At 49.2% G+C, this 16,807-nt stretch overlaps 1 protein-coding gene across 12 annotated transcripts in view; it reads right to left on the bottom strand.

Moving 5' to 3' along the window:
• Nucleotides 1–16,807, bottom strand: part of ROBO2 (roundabout guidance receptor 2) — a 1,840,872-nt gene that overhangs the window by 130,643 nt on the left and 1,693,422 nt on the right. For all 12 annotated transcript variants that reach the window (XM_060234422.1, XM_060234419.1, XM_060234423.1 and 9 more), the window contains exon 14: nt 417–648. In XM_060234422.1, coding sequence (XP_060090405.1) covers nt 417–648 — 232 coding nt within the window. The remainder of the gene's footprint in view (nt 1–416; nt 649–16,807) is intronic.

Raw genomic sequence — 16,807 nt, 5'->3', positions numbered from 1 at the left:
TGTTTGTACTGAACTGTGCACATGAGGAAGAAGAAGAAGAAGATATTGGATTTATATCCCGCCCTCCACTCCGAAGAGTCTCAGAGCGGCTTACAATCTCCTTTACCTTCTTCCCCCCCCCCACAACAGACACCCTGTGAGGTAGGTGGGGCTGAGAGAGCTCTTCTAGAAGCTGCCCTTTCAAGGACAGCTCTGTGAGAGCTATGGCTGACCCAAGGCCATTCGAGCAGCTGCAAGTGAGGAGTGGAGAATCAAACCCCATTCTCCCAGATAAGAGTCTGTGCACTTCACCACTACACCAAACTGTAGAGATGTAACAGGAGTCAGAGCCAAGCACAAGCACAACTGCAAATTGTGTTCATGCCCAATCAGAGTTTACTTGCAGCTTTTCTTGATGTCTGAATATCTCAACTTACCTTCTTCAGTGGTTCGCGCAGATTTTGATTCACTGTCCATTCCTTGGAACTCATTGAAATAAGGTCGAACTTTAATTTCATATGTAACTCCTTTTTTCAGGTTCATTAGGACAGCACTGCGCTCAGTGGGAACTTTGACTTCCAGGGTCTGCCATGCATTTGGAGAGGACAGGCCTGATGTCTGGCGATATATGATGCGATAACCTTGAATGAATTGGGATTGACGATCAACCTAAAACAATATTAAAACAAGCATTTCTACCAGTGCATCAAAGAAGAACTTGACTTCCTCATACTGATTTATTAACCATTGAGAATCCAACTGTATGATGGAGTACATCAGGGCCCTCAGAGGTACCAGGTAACACATAAGTGAGCACCATAGTACCCATGGACACCATGTTAAAGATCACGGCAGTACATCCATCCTGCTTCAGAAAACAAATTTTCATAATTTAAGACACTGGGTTCACAAAAATGTCTTCCTTCCAGAATTAGCAAGACTGGTACAGTTTAGAGTGTAGGGATGCTTATGTAATACGTAATATTATTTCTGAAAAAGCAGTAAAATGTCTCTGTAGAATGGCCAAGCCAAGTACCAAATAAAAGTATGTGACATATTCAATGCATCTGTGTAAACGTATCACTGGCCAGGTGGCTAATATTAGCCTCAGAAAGATTTGACAAGGAGGATTTTTTTCACTCTTGCCAGCTTGCTAAGCTCATCAAAGATATTCCAGAATTACAGTTCTATTAGTTTTGGCAACATCAAGAATGAGTGTGTGCAAAGTTAAAGACCATTTTTCTATATAAATCATCTTTAATAAACTCTCTTTACACTGTTCATTAACTTTTTCAGTGGAGGATCAAGTTCTTATGAGGAGGGCCTTTAAAAGGTAAACAAGCAACCGATACCAAATTTATGAGAACAAGGCATAAATGCCTTCAGTCAAAAACTGTCATTGTTAAAAACTTTGTAACATATGTTAGAACAACATTAAGGTTGCATTTTATAAACTTCTCTAAATACACTTTGAGGGAATTTATGCACTGAAAGAAGGGCATAACTCACAATAATAGCTTGTTAATACTGAAGGAATCAAGCTGTGTTTTTAAGAAGAACATTAAGCAGCTGCTTGCAAATAAAAGGAGTCAGTAAATCAGGACAAATTGTTTTTATCCACATTTGAGTTTCATTAATTAAATGTTTTATGGACACAGAACCTTTATGAACCGAGTGTTTACTACGAAACACTCTTTCAACTTTAAATTGTTCATCATATGAACACTTACCTTACTGTAGTCATTGTATGCAATTATTATTAATGAAGTAATAAAAGTTGCGATGTTTGTCCACTTATTAAATATACAGTGGATGAATTGACTTTTATTGTTCTTACTTATCTTAGGTAGGGTGAAGGCAATGAAAAAACGTTAATATCACTTCACATATCATAGGATTACATGCTTGTGCATGTGCAAAGTGCAACTACAGAAATAAAAGGAGTACACAGCTGGGCAGGAACAAACACCTGATCCATTAGGATGAATTTTTAGGTCTCAGTATTAACCAGAGATTCTTGGATTTGCATATCTTTGTATACAAAACAGCAACATAACTACAGATATACCATTGGTCCTGGTAACTGGTTCCTATATGAGAACAGGAAGTAGGTTAACAAATGCTGCTCTGTATCAGATTTGACTGCTACTTCCTGTTTCTTCTACAGAATGTTCTTATAACTTTCTTGTTATATCCAAATACCTCTTTTTCCCTCTATTTTTCTCTTATGCACTCTAAATCCTCTTCCCTTCTTCTACTTTAAAAAAATATATATTTCCATTTGTCTTCTCTTTTTTCCTCTTTTCTCTTGGATACAGTTCAACATTCCCTTTCAGTACTATAGTTCAGCCATATAACATATGTAAAGGTAAAAGGTAAAGGTAATCCCCTGTGCAAGCACCAGTCATTTCTGACTCTGGGGTGATGTTGCATCACAACGTTTTCATGGCAGACTTTTTCGGGGTGGTTTGCCATTGCCTTCCCCAGTCATCTACACTTTCCCCCCAGCAAGCTTGGTTCTCATTTTACCAGCTTCAGAAGGATGGAAGGCTGAGTTCAACCTTGAACTGGCTATCTGAACCCAGCTTCCGCCAGGATCGAACTCAGGTCGTGAGCAGAGAGCTCGAACTGCAGTATGGGGCTTCTTATAACATATGTGTAACGTACTCGAAGCGGAGACGAGAGTAGGGCAACATTGTTTATTAGGAGCACGTTGCAAGAGAGGGAACACGCGGGCCGGGTCCCACTTATATACAATCCCCGGTACAGCCTACGGGGTTGGTCAGGCCAATCCTGACCCGTTGAACTTCCCGCCACAGCTATTGATTGGCGGGGAATTCGCGCCCTGCGCTGGGGCTTCTGGGACGGCCCAGTTGCCCCTGCGCCCGGTCGCATATTATTTACTGATACACTACACCCCTCCCCCCCTGGTTAATGAACATAGTCTTGCAGATATGCGGGAGGTCGGCGCTCCCTGGTGGACCGTCTGGGGAGGTCCTGTGGGGGAGGCGCTGCCACCGCATCTGATGCTGCGGGGGACCCTGGTGCGGACGGTGGCGGCCGGACTGGTTCTTCTGCACCTTCGGGCTCTGGCGGTTCCGGTGCTACCAGGGCCGGCGTCAGGGGTGATGGGGCCGTGTCCTCCGGTCGGTCCCCGTTGGGCTCCCCTCCGGCTCTTGCCTCTTCTGTGTCCGCCAGTTCCTCTGGTAGCGTGCGGCGCCGCAATTGGTCTATGTGCCGCCGTAGTACCTGGCCCCCCTCAGTTGATATGTCGTAGTGGCGGGACCCGGTGACTCGTAGCACTCGGCCCGCCACCCAATTGGGGCCCCTTGCGTAGTTCCGGGCGTAAACCGGGTCGCCCGCGAAGAAACCCCTGACTGCGTCCCGGACCTCGGGGCTCTCGCGGGTGTCTGACGCCCGGTCAGGGTGTAGTCTGTCCAGCCGGGTTATGAGCTTTCGTCCCATGAGGAGCTCGGCCGGGCTAACCCCTGTGACCGGGTTGGGGGTGATCCTATTGTCGAATAGGAATGCCGCTAATCGGTGGTCCCAGTCTCCCTGTACAATACGGCCCAGGGCTTCCTTGGTGGTGCGGACCATCCGCTCTGCCTGCCCGTTGGTGGCTGGGTGGAAGGGGGCCGACCTTATGTGCCTAATAAGGTATCGCTGGAGGAACGCCTGGAAGTCTGCGGACGTGAACGCGGTCCCATTGTCCGAGACTATGGTGTCCGGGATACCGTGTGTGCTTAAGACCCTGCGTAAAGCTCGGATTGCGGCTGCGGACGAGGTGGACCCTACGGGGATGACCTCGAGCCACTTGGTGTAGGCGTCCACTATTATCATGAAGATCTGCCCCTGGAATGGCCCCGCGAAGTCGAGGTGGAGTCTCGACCATGGTTTCCTGGTGGACTCCCACCTAGTGGCGGGGGCGCTGGGAGGCTCGGGCCGCGACTCCTGGCACGTCTGGCACCTGCGGACCCAACTCTCTATTTCCCCGTCCATTCCCGGCCACCAGACGTAGCTTCTGGCCAGGGCCTTCATACGAACTATGCCGGGGTGGGTCTCATGGAGGGATTCTAGAACACGCCTTTGCAGCGGGGGCGGAATCACCACCCTACTTCCCCATAGTAGGCACCCCTTGTGGGCCGCTAGTTCCTCCCTCCTGACCTTATAGGGTTTGAATTCTTCCCCCATGTTCCCCTCTGGCCACCCCCTCACCACCCAGTCGAGCACCCGTGCAAGTGTCTTATGTTTCTGGGTGGCCTTGGCGACCTCCGCTGCGTGAAGGGGCGGCTCTGGGAGGCTTTCCATCAGCATGACCTGGTGTGCGGGGGCGGGGTCTAGACCCATTTCCGGAAGCGGCAAGCGGCTGAGCGCGTCCGCGTGACCCATAGCTTTGCCAGCCCGGTGTACCAGTGTGTAAGTGTAGGAGTTGAGGAATTGATTCCACCTCAACACGCGCTGTGACAGAATTTGGGGGGTTTGTCGATCTGGGGCCAGCAGACCTAAGAGGGGCTTGTGGTCCGTGGCTATGGTGAACCTCCGCCCGTACAGATATTCATGGAACTTGCGGACCCCCGCCACGATCGCCAGAGCCTCCTTGTCTATCTGCGCGTAATTGCGCTCTGCCGGTGTCAGTGTGCGGGAGTAGTACGCTACCGGCACCTCTCTCCCATCCGGGAGTTGGTGCCCCAGGACTGCTCCCACCCCATACGGCGACGCATCGCAAGCCAAGATGACGGGGAGGCCCTCGTCAAAATGGTGGAGCACCGCATTGGACACCAGAACGTCCTTGACCGCCTGGAACGCGGCGGCTTGTCGTTTGCCCCAAACCCAAGGGGCTTTTTTGTCCAGTAGGCGGTGAAGGGGCTCCGCTAGGGCTGCCTTGTGGGGGAGGAATGAGTGATAAAAGTTAAGGACCCCCAAGAAGCTTTGTAGCTCCGCTTTGCAGGTGGGGGCCGGAGCTTGCACGATGGCCCGTGTCTTTTCTTCCGTGGGGTGGATTCCCGCTGCGTCCACGGCGAACCCCAGGAACTCCACCCGTGGAACCCCCAGCAGGCACTTCTCCCTCTTGACTTTGAGCCCCGCAGCCTGGAACCGGCGGAGCACCTCTCGTAGGCGGTTGCCGAATTCTTCGGGGTCCGGGGCGGCGACTAAAACGTCATCGAAGAACGGCTGGACTCCGGGGATCCCTTTAAGGAGAGCGTCCATTATACTCTGGAAGATCCCCGGAGCGACGCTTACCCCGAACTGTAGCCTCCTCACCCGGAAGGCCCCCCTATGCGTTACTATCGTCTGAGCCTCGGCCGTCTTATTGTCTACCGGGAGCTGTTGGTAGGCCTGGGCCAGATCCAGCTTCCCGAAGATTTTAGACCCCGCGAGGGCAGCCAGGACGTGGCTCACCACCGGCACTGGGTAGGGGTTATCCTGCAGTGCCCGGTTTATCGTGCATTTGTAGTCTGCACAGATCCGCACCTCCCCGTTTGGCTTTAGTGGGGTTACGATGGGGGTCTCCCAGGGGGCGTAGTCCACTGGCTCCAGGACTCCCTGGGCTGTGAGGTGGTCTAGTTCAGCCTCTATTTTGGGCTTCAAGGCGAACGGAACCCTCCTTGCCTTGAGCCGAATCGGCCTGACCGTGGGGTCTAGGGGCAGGGAGATGGCCGGCCCCTTGTAGCTTCCCAGGGACCCATCGAATACTTCGGGGAACTCTTTGCAAATCTCCCCGAACCCGCTGGGCGTTAAGGTTTGCCCCACCCCCTCCACGCGTATCCCCAAGGGTTTGAACCATGCCAGTCCTAGCAGGGTGGCAAGTTGGCGCTTTACCACCAGGATGTCCAGCGGCCCGTAGAAGGACCCCCTCTCGACTTGCACCCGCGCCCACCCCGCAATTTGCACCGGGTTCTTCTGGAAGTCCCGGAGTATGAAGTTCGCCGGCCATAGTTGCAGCCGCTGCCGGGGGCACAGTTCCCTCAGGGTCTCCTCCGCTATGAGGGAAATGGAGGAACCTGAGTCCACCTCCATTTGGCAGGGGTTCCCTTCGATGAGGACTGCCACTTTAATTTTGTCGGGGGTGGCGAGGGGCAAGTTCAGTACCTGTAGTGACGTGGAGTCTGTGGAGTGGGACTCCGCTGACTCGTGGTGCGTGGTCGGCCTCCGTCGGTTGAGCTTGGCCCGGCAAGCCCTGGCGATGTGGCCGGTCTCCCCGCAGCTCCGGCAGTCCCAGGTCCGGTACTGGCAGTCTCTCCGATCGTGGGAGTTGCCGCAGCTGGCGCACTTGGTGGCCGGAACCCTCTCCGACGCCGGTGGTCGATCGGCCGCTCGGGGGCGTTGGGCCGCTCTGTTGGGTGGGCCGGCGGGGCGACGCAGCTGGTAGGCTTCTCCCTCCTCCATGCGGTCGTGGTCCAGCTCCTCGTGGTGGACGGCGTCTGACCGGGTCTTGGGAAAGGTCCTGGAGGTCCTCTCGAACGCCACCGCTTCGCTGAAGGCGTTCTGGAGGGTGAGCTCTTCTTTGGCGAAGAGCTTCTGCTGGAGCCTCTCGTCGCGGAGGCCCCACGTGAATCGGTCGGCCAGGGTGTCTTCCAACTGGGGGAAGTTGCAGTTCCCGGCGATCTTGCGGAGGGCTGCCAGATAGTCGGCGGCCGATTCTCCTGCCGCCTGGTCCCTCCTGTGGAACAGGAATCTGCGAGCCACCCGTGAGGGCTGCGGCAAGAAGTGGCCCGTGAGGAGTCTGATGATCTCCTCGTAGGATTTCTCCGCCAGGCGGGCGGGCGCCGAGAGACCCTTTGCGATCTCGAACGTGGCAGGCCCGCATACGCTCAGGAGAACATCCCTCTTTGCTCCGGCGTCGGTGATCTTGTTGGCCCGGAGGTAGAACTCGACCCGTTCCGAGTAGGACTCCCAGCCCTCTGGATTTGCAGGGTCGAAGGGTTCGAGGTAGCCGGTGATTCCGCCCTGGTTGGCCATGGTGGCAGCGGCGGTCGTGACCGGTCGTTCGTTGCCCAAGATCTCCGTCGTAGCCGATAAGGCTAGTATCCCACCTTCGTCGCCAGTGTAACGTACTCGAAGCGGAGACGAGAGTAGGGCAACATTGTTTATTAGGAGCACGTTGCAAGAGAGGGAACACGCGGGCCGGGTCCCACTTATATACAATCCCCGGTACAGCCTACGGGGTTGGTCAGGCCAATCCTGACCCGTTGAACTTCCCGCCACAGCTATTGATTGGCGGGGAATTCGCGCCCTGCGCTGGGGCTTCTGGGACGGCCCAGTTGCCCCTGCGCCCGGTCGCATATTATTTACTGATACACTACAATATGTAGTACTACTAATAAGACTGTTGCAACCATTTTCAGAGCAATTGACTCCCGCACTGATTAATACAAGTCAGCTAACATTCACTGGAGGAAAGACTCCTGTGGAAGCCTGTGTCGCACAGATGGGAAAACTGCATAGGATTGCACCATGAGTTAGATAATTCCAGGTGTTGGATGTAGATTCAGATATGCATTAGAGCATGGACAGAGTGCCAAATAGAATTGCACTAATCTTAATGATTTGCACTAACCTGCCTTAACGAAGTATTATATATGTGTTCAAAGTATCATGTTTGCAGTGTTATATTTGCTGAGCTCACCTTAAAAGTATTATAGGGACTTTTCTATGATTTTGGTTCCAAAGTCCTAACCAAGAACAATGGGCTACTGTTAGATATGAGAGGAAGTCTCCCTTTAGCAGTTACTCGTTATCTTCATTTTGTTCTGTAAACATCTTTCGGTGGAAAGTAAGCTACTTTTCTATCTCTGGGAGTCACCAGGAGCCTATCTCTTGGAGAAGGTCAAATCTCCCTGCTACCACAGGAGCTCTGCGCTTACTCATCCTGGAATTGAATCAGGAAGCCTACACTGGAGTCGAACAGGGAAGGGGGCGAAACCGCAGATATGAAGTATGGGGAAGTGGGGCATAGGGGTCCAGATTAGCGGCCCCCGGGTGATATCTATTCATCTCTCACTTCTAAGTTGGGATATGAGACTTATTTGACCAATGAATGTAATCAGAATGTCAAAGGCGAAGACTGGTATAGCCAGTCTGTGAGTTGGCCTTTGTTTACAGGAAGGTATAAGATGTAACTATGGGGAAGAATTTCGAAGGAGAACGGAGAAGGGGGTTAAGGGTTTGTTTCTCCTTCCCACATTCAATGTGAGAAAAATAATAAAAGGAATCTGCAAATCAACTCTTCTGTGCCTCTGTCGTTTGGAAAGCCCCTCAATTGGAGAGGAGGAGGTTTCTCAATTTGCAACAGAGGTCAGCTTTCTTGTACCTTGTCAAGCACTGTTTGGCAGATGTGAAGAGGAGAGAGGGGGCAGCTGTGAGAACAAGTTTGTAAGATAAAATGATACTGAAACCTTTATTAGGCCTTTACTAGGGGTCTGCATTCAGTATAGACCAAGCAGAATAAATAATCTAAAAGTACCTTATTGGTATTTTTACAGCTGAGTTGGATTTTCAGATATGATTTGGTTATTGATATAGTGGATACCAATATCAAAGCTGAAAATATTTGGCTTTTATTTGGCTTTAATCAGCAACCCCGAAACAGCTGTGGGGAGCTTTAATTATTAAAGGGCTACACTTACCTTTTCCCACTCTATCCACTGGTTTCCAGGGCAACAGGAGGAAGAAGTAACTCTGCAGGCTAATGGCAAAAGCCACTTAAATCCAATCACTGCAATGTATTTGCAAATGGCACTGCATTGCAAGTTTTCAGCTTTGCAAGGTTGTTGTTGGCTTCAAATGTCAAGTCCAGTTAACTAACCTTGCTTTTCTGGCCCTTTTCCCAAGGAATAGAAGAGGGGTAGGGCCCAAGGCCCCTGGTCCCACCCTGCGGTGGCAAGTGTGAGTGCAGCAGCAGCAGGCAGTGCGAGACTAAGCGCCTCTAAGCGTACCTGCTGCTGCGCCACCCCACTCAGCCTTCCAGAGTCAGTGGAACAGCATGTATGCTCAGAGCACCTTCAAGTGCACCTATTGCTGTGCTGCCTCCAGTGTCCATTCAAGTGCACCTATTGCTGTGCTGCCTCCAGTGTCCATTCAAGTGCACCTATTGCTGTGCTGCCTCCAGTGTCCATTCAAATGCACCTATTGCTGTGCTGCCTCCAGTGTCCATTCAAGTGCACCTATTGCTGTGCTGCCTCCAGTGTCCAACAGCAGGTAGGTGACAAGGTAGAGGAGGGCGGTGGAGAGGTGGGCGCCAAGGAAGAGCACAGTGGCAAACGGGCACTGGGGCGGCAGGACACGTATGGGGAGGGGGAGAGGGTGCCTGCTCCTGGTTGTATATATTTTATTGAAATTTTAAAGGAACAGGGTAGGGGAATACAGAATAGGAAAGGGGAAAAGGAAATGAAATAAAATGAATTCGATAACATATACTCTGCATCATTAGATTACAAATAATATTCTTAGTCTTTCAAAGTTTATAACCCATAGATTATAACTAATAATTAGCTAGTATAAATTTTATAATATCAAAATTGAGGAACTTATTAAAAAGTGCCACAGATCATATACAAAATCATATTTATGCATTAAGCCATTCGTAAAAAGGTTTTCAAGGATTTTCTTCTTTTAGTTTGCCCTTAAGATGAAGCGCAAGGACATCTGTTTCAGCTCTCTCTAATATTTTATTGATCAAGTCCTGCTTCTTTGGAACCTAATGGTGTTTCCAGCCTTGTGCTATCAAAAGTCTTGCTGCAGTAATGGTGTGTATCATCAAATGGTTATTCTGCTTCAAAAGGTGCATCGGAAGTATATTCAATAAAAATAATTCCAGTTTAAAATAGACATGAATTTTCAGTATCTTCTGTAACATATCATGTTACATACCATAATCCTATATTTTTTCATCAACTCCACAAGTCCACCACATATGAAAAAACATACCCACATGGGAAATACATTTCCAACACTTATTAGAAACAGTAATATACATTTTACACAATTTATCAGACTATATACCATCTATAGAACATTTTATAAAAGGTAATGGCTCTGGTAAGTTTTATGTGTGATCTCCATGTTTCCCAAACCCCCATTTCAATGTTATAACCCAGGTTCTGAGCCCACTTTATCATAGTGTCTTTCACTTCTCCATCTTGTAGCTTCATTTGAAGGATAATTTTTTGGATTAGTTGTTGGTATCATATCGAAGCCGTATTATCGAAGCCGTATTGTTCAGTGGCAAATCCAGTTTTCAGGAGGGAGTTCCTGCATTTCCATACAGAAAATCAGGTTTGTTCCAATATAATGCAGTCCGGGAAAAAATAATAAAGAGCCTTAAAATTTTAGAAAGCTTGCTATTTAATCTCAAGAATAGTACCATAGTCAGTTACAGCATAGGAATCCACAAGTTCTAATCTGCCCTACCCCCCAAAAATAAGAACAACCAAAAACATAAACGGAAAGAAAAGGAAAACAGAAGCAAAGGAAAGAAAGGCTGCTGCTGGAGTGCCCAAGTGGCCACCACCAGCCAGCCTGGAGGGGACGTGTAACTCCAGCGCTGTCCCTGATCATTTTATAGTAGGGACAGGATGCCAAGCATCTCTGACAGATAGTAGGATAGTGAGATGTGTGTCCCAAACAGAAACCAGCAGAGTCCACAGCTTAATAAATAATGAAGCTAATTCAAACACTCTTTTTTGCAGGGGTGGGAGGTGGAAAGATAAAGTCTGTGACATAGGGCAGCTGCAGCACCTAGGCTAAGGCTTCTTCCCTGAAAGCAGTGATGGTTGGTGTGTACTGCTGCTGAGAGAGGAGGAGGATCAGGGTGGGCATATGCAACCCCCCTCCTTTTCACGTTCTGAGGCCTTCCCAGGGGAAATGGTTTATGTGATTTCTCTGGGTTTGCCCTTGGCTTTGGGAGATAACAAACATTACTGAGCTTCTGTGCATTGGGCTGGCTTTGATTGAGGTGGACTAGCAAAAGTGCCTGTCCACCCTGCATCCTTAAGTGTTCTGTGGGGCTTCTACAGCTCTTGCTTCTGCCATCTTTAAAAAAAAGCTCTGCTGGGATTCTCTTGTGTGACATTGATTATTTCTGTTGGGTTTGCTATGCTGCCACATTGACACTGGGTTGTGCTGCTGGTCACAATTGCACTGGTTCTGCTGTCCTTGCAACCTCCCTCCCCCTCACTCAGATTCTGATTCTGTGCTTGACATCAGTCCTATTGAGCTGCCATTTGCCACAATGGCACCACGTTCTGCTGCTGGGCATGACACTGGGACCAATTTCGCACTCGCCCTACGCCGCTCTGACATTCCTCTTTTCAGCATGGCATCCTTCCGATTTCCCACTATCTGCTCCAGGGCTTCAGCCCATGTGGCACTTTTTGTGAGGCAAAGAGAAACTGGTTTTTAGCGGTTTCTCTTTACCGCGCAAAAATGGTGATGCAGGCTGAAGCCTTGGGGCAGAAATCGGAAGTACATCGCACTGAAAAGAGGAACTTCAGAGCGGCATAAGGTGAGTGCGAAATCAGTCTGGGTTCTGCTCTTGGGCATAGTTCCCCTCCTGGGCACTGCTCCTGGGCACTGTGTTCTGCTCCTGAGGTGATGAGAGAGGAGGTCCTACAACTGATAGACAAATTAAAAACTGGTAAGTCACCAGACCCAGATGGCATACATCCAAGAGTTCTGAAAGAACTCAAAGGTGAAATTGTGGATCTCCTGACAAAAATGTGTAATTTTTCCTTGAAATCTGCCTCTGTTCCTGAGGACTGGATGGTAGTAAATGTCACCCCCATCTTTAGAAAGAGTTCCAGGGGAGATCTGGAAAATTACAGGCCAGTCACTCTGACTTCAATACCTGTAAAGTTGGTGGAAACCATTATCAAAGAGAGAATTAGTAGGCACATTGATGAACAAACGTTATTGAGGAAGACTCAGCACGGGTTCTGTAAGGGAAGATCATATCTCACTAACCTGTTAGAGTTCTTTGAGGGGGTGAACAAACATGTGGACAAAGGGGACCCAACAGATGTTGTTTACCTTGACTTCCAGAAAGCTTTTGATAAAGTTCCTCATCAAAGGCTCCTAAGTATGCTCAATAGTCATGGGGTAAAAGGACAAGTCCTCTTGTGGATCAAAAACTGGCGAATTAATAGAAAACAGAGAGTGCGTATGTTGTGTCTTCTATTTTGGTCCCTGAATTTACAACACAGTGTGGCTATGCACGCTGAGGTGACCAGCGGGAAACCACGGGTCACCTGACTGTAAGGTACAGATGCTAACCGCCTAGGAAGATCTGTGGCACTAAGTTTAACTGGTCAAGATTGGACCTGACTGGGAAGTGGGTTGCTCCGAGTGAATGTATATAATCGAGGACCTGGCCCCGCCATGTTGTCTTTGTGATGTACTCACCAATAAAGAATGTTTGCCGTTGAACATCTCTGAACCCAGTACATTACACTGGCAATGAGGACGGGATCCTGTTGAGTCAGCCTATTGCTTAGCTGCACCGCAAGCCTGTGCAGAAGCTCCAGTGCTCTAATTGGCACTGAGCCATGCATTGCAGCTTGGATCATGGCTGTCACTCCAGGACAACCCCTACCAGAGTTAAACTCCACCAGGCCAGACCTGTGGGAGTTATGGGTGGACTGGCTCAGCTACTACATTGAATTGCACAAAATGGAGGAAGCTACAGAAAAGAAGGCACTTCTCCTAAGTTCATGTGGGGTGGAGACCATCCAGCTGATGAAACGGCTCATCGCACCCACAACCCTTGCAGCTGCCATGTACAAGGACCTGATCAAGGTTATGACGGACCACTTAACGACACAACACTCAACACAACAGCAGAACCATTAATGGGAAGGTGGTTGATTTCCCGGCTAGACAGACTGCATCCAGATTGAGCCCCGGACCTCCACAACTCCCCTGAGATCCGGGAGGCCACTAGGGGATTTTTCCTGGGGGACCCGGTCTATGCAAAGAACTTTTCTAGTGGCCTGGAGTGGATACCAGGCTGAGTGCTGCAGGTCACTGGGTCCTACTTATATGAGGTCTCGATGGATGAGGGTCAACTCCTCCATCAGCACATCGACCAGTTGCATTGCCACACCCTGTCTGATGAACTGGAGGAGCCTAAAAACATGGGGAATGGAGAGGGCGGAGGATCACTATTGGCAGCTACTCCGCCGACCCTGGTCATGCCAGCTGCGGAGCCTTGCAGAGACTTTCGGGAGCTTTCCCCATCAGGGGAGCAGGAGGAGTCTCCACCACCGCCACAATCGCGGGGTGGGTCTTTTCCTTCCTGAGGTGCCGCTTATAATCCCAGCAGCCCCCATTCCCCCAGCTGAACCTCAGTGGTCACATAGGAAATGGTAGCCACCAGCAAACCTAAAAGACTATGTACCTTGAACTGGGGGGAAGAAGTGTTGTGTCTTGCATTTTGGTCCCTGAATTTACAACACAGCACGGCTACATGCGCTGAGGTGACCAGTCGGAAACCATGGGTCACCTGACTGTTTGATAGTAGTTATAGCACCTGTTTTATCTATTTTAATTAATTTATGTAATTGAACTGTATTTTAAATCATTGTTTATCTTGTATTTTATCTAAATCATGGCATGCCATGTCTGTGAGCCGCCCTGAGCCCGCCTTTGGCGGGGGAGGGCGGGATATAAGAATAAAACTTACTTACTTACTTACTGACTGTAAGGGACAGATGCTAACTGCCTATGAAAATCTGTGGCACAAAGTTTAACTGGTCAGGATTGGACCTGACTGGGAAGTGGTTGTTCTGGGTGAATGTATATAATCAAGGACCCGGCCTCGCCATGTTGTCTTTGTTTACTGTTGAACATCTCCGAACCCAGTACATTAGAGAGTATAAATGGGCAATTTTCTCACTGGAGGATAGTAAGCAGTGGGGTGCCGCAGGGCTCATTACTGGGTCCAATGCTTTTTAACTTGTTCATTAATGATTTGGAGTTGGAGTAAGCAGTGAAGTGACTAAGTTTGCAGATGACACTAAATTTTTCAGGGTGGTGAGAACCAGAGAGGATTGTGAGGCATTCCAAAGGGATCTGTCAAGGCTGGGCGAGTGGGCGTCAACATGGCAAATGAGGTCCAAAAATCCTAACTATAAATACAAGTTGATGGGGTGTGAACTGGCAGAGACTGACCAAGAGAGAGATCTTGGGGTCGTGGTAGATAACTCAAAATGTTGAGACAGTGTGCGATTGCAATAAAAAAGGCCAACGCCATGCTGGGAATTCTTAGGAAGGGAAATAAAAACAAATCAGCCAGTATCATAATGCCCCTGTATAAATCGATGGTGTGGCCTTATTTGGAGTACTGTGTGCAGTTCTGGTCACTGATTCTCAAAAAGGGAAAAAGTGCAGAAAAAGGCAACTAGAATGATTAAGGGGTTGGAAAACTTTCCCTATGAAGAAAGGTTAAAAACCTTGGAGCTCTTTCGCTTGGGGAAACATCGACTGAGGGATGACATGATAGAGGTTTAAAAGATTATGCATGGGATAGAGAAGGCAGAAAAATAAGTACTTTTCTCCCTTTCTCACAATACAAGAACTCATGGACATTCAATGAAATTGCTAAGCAGTCGGATTAGAACAGATAAAAGGAAGTACTTCTTCACCCAAAGGGTGATTAACACATGAAATTCACTGCCACAGGTGGTGACAGTGGCTACACATAGACAGATTCAAGAGGGGATTGGATAAGCATAAAAACAAAGGGGAAAAGTCAGACTGCTCCAACTACCGGGGGATAACCCTGCTCTCCATCGCAGGAAAAATCCTTGCTAGAATACTCCTGAACAGACTGGTGCCCACCATTGCAGAAGAACTCCTCCCAGAGAGCCAGTGTGGCTTCAGAGCTAACAGGAGCACCACCAACATGGTATTTGTTCTCAGGCAGCTCCAAGAGAAATGCAGGGAACAGAACAAGGGTCTATATGTGACTTTTGTCAACCTTACCAAAGCTTTTGATACCGTTAGCAGGAAAGCCCTGTGGCAAATCTTGGAACGTTTAGGATGTCCCCCAAGGTTCCTCAGCATGATCATCCAGCTACATGAAGACCAGCAGTCAGACACTGCAACGATCTCTCGGAGCCCTTCCCAATAGGCACAGGTGTAAAGTATGGCTGTGTTCTCGCACCAACTCTCTTTACGATCTTCTTTAGCATGATGCTTCAAAGAGCTGCAGTAGATTTAGATGATGACGATGGTGTCTACATCCGCTATCGCACCGATGGCAGCCTGTTTAACCTGAGGCGACTAAAGGCCCACTCCAAGACAATGGAAAAACTTATCCGAGAGCTACTGTTTGCTGATGATGCTGCACTCGTCTCCCATTCGGTATCAGCTCTGCAGCATATGACGTCCTGCTTTGCAAAGGCAGCCAAGCTATTCGGCCTAGAAGTTAGTCTGAAAAAGATGGAAGTTCTCCACCAGCCTGCACCCCAGGAAGATTATCACCCTCCTTGCATCACTGTGGGTGAATCAGTTTTGAAGACAGTTCAGCTACCTGGGGTGCATCATCTCCTCAGACACCAAGATCGACAAGGAGATTGACAATAGGCTGGCAAAGGCAAACCGTGCATTTGGCTGACTGCATAAAAGAGTGTGGAGCAATAAGCATCTGAAAAAAGGCACAAAGATCAATGTTTATAAAGCAGTTGTGATGACAACCCTCATCTACGGCTCTGAATCGTGGGTTTTATACCGTCATCACCTGCGACTCCTTGAGCGCTTTCATCAGCGCTGCCTTCGCACCATCCTCAACATCCACTGGAGTGACTTTGTGACCAACACTGAAGTCCTCAAGAGGGCGGAGGTTACAAGCATCGAGGCACTGCTGTTGAAGACACAGCTGCGCTGGGCAGGGCATATTTCCAGGATGGAAAACCACCGCCTTCCCAAGATTGCCCTGTATGGTGAACTTTCCACCAGCCATCGAAATAGAGGGGCACCAAAGAAGAGGTACAAGGACTCCTTGAAGAAATCCCTTGGTACCTGTCGCATCAACCATCACCAGTGGTCTGACCTAGCCTCAGATCGCAAAGCATGGAGGCACATCATCCACCAGGCTGTCTCTTCCTTTGAGAACGCACACATAGCTGGTCTTGAGGACAAAAGGAGATTGAGGAAGAATCGCACTGCTACAGCACCAACCCCAAATCAGACTTTTCTCTGCAGCCACTGTGGCCGGACCTGCCTGTCCCGCATTGGTCTTGTCAGCCACCAGTGAGCCTGCAGCAGACGAGGACTACTGCACCTTTCTTAAATCTTCATTCGCGAAGTCAAGCCAAGAAGAAGAAGGATAAGCATATGGAGCAGAGGTCCATAAGTAGCTATTAGCCACAGCTTATTGTTGAAACTCTCTTTCTGGGGCAGTGATGCTCTGTATTTTTGGCGCTTGGGGGGCACAGTGGGAGGGCTTCTAGTGTCCTGGCCCCACTGGCAGACCTCCTGATGGCACTTGGGGTTTTTTGGCCACTGTGTGACACAGAGTGTTGGACTGGGTGGGCCATTGGCCTGATCCAACATGGCGTCTCTTACGTTCTTACTAGTACATTGCACTGCTTCTGTCCTTGCAGAAATGCTCCCCTCCTTAGTTTGTACATAAAAAAATCTCAAATTTGACCCTAGTCCTGTTGGGTTTTGGGTACTACCACAGTGGAACTGGTTCTGCTGGGCACATTGCACTGGTTCTGCTGCTGATCTTGCAAAATCCCTCTCCCCTCCCCCCCCCCCCCACACTCCACTTCACTTTCTACTGCAGAGATTCTCTTGGACATTCTGCTGGGCTTGTATTGCTTTGCTA

The sequence above is a fragment of the Heteronotia binoei genome, chromosome 3 (genome assembly GCF_032191835.1).
Source record: "Heteronotia binoei isolate CCM8104 ecotype False Entrance Well chromosome 3, APGP_CSIRO_Hbin_v1, whole genome shotgun sequence".
Taxonomy (NCBI): domain Eukaryota; kingdom Metazoa; phylum Chordata; class Lepidosauria; order Squamata; family Gekkonidae; genus Heteronotia; species Heteronotia binoei.
The sequence above is the reverse complement of the archived record's forward strand: the minus strand, read 5'-3'. Positions and strand labels throughout refer to the sequence as shown.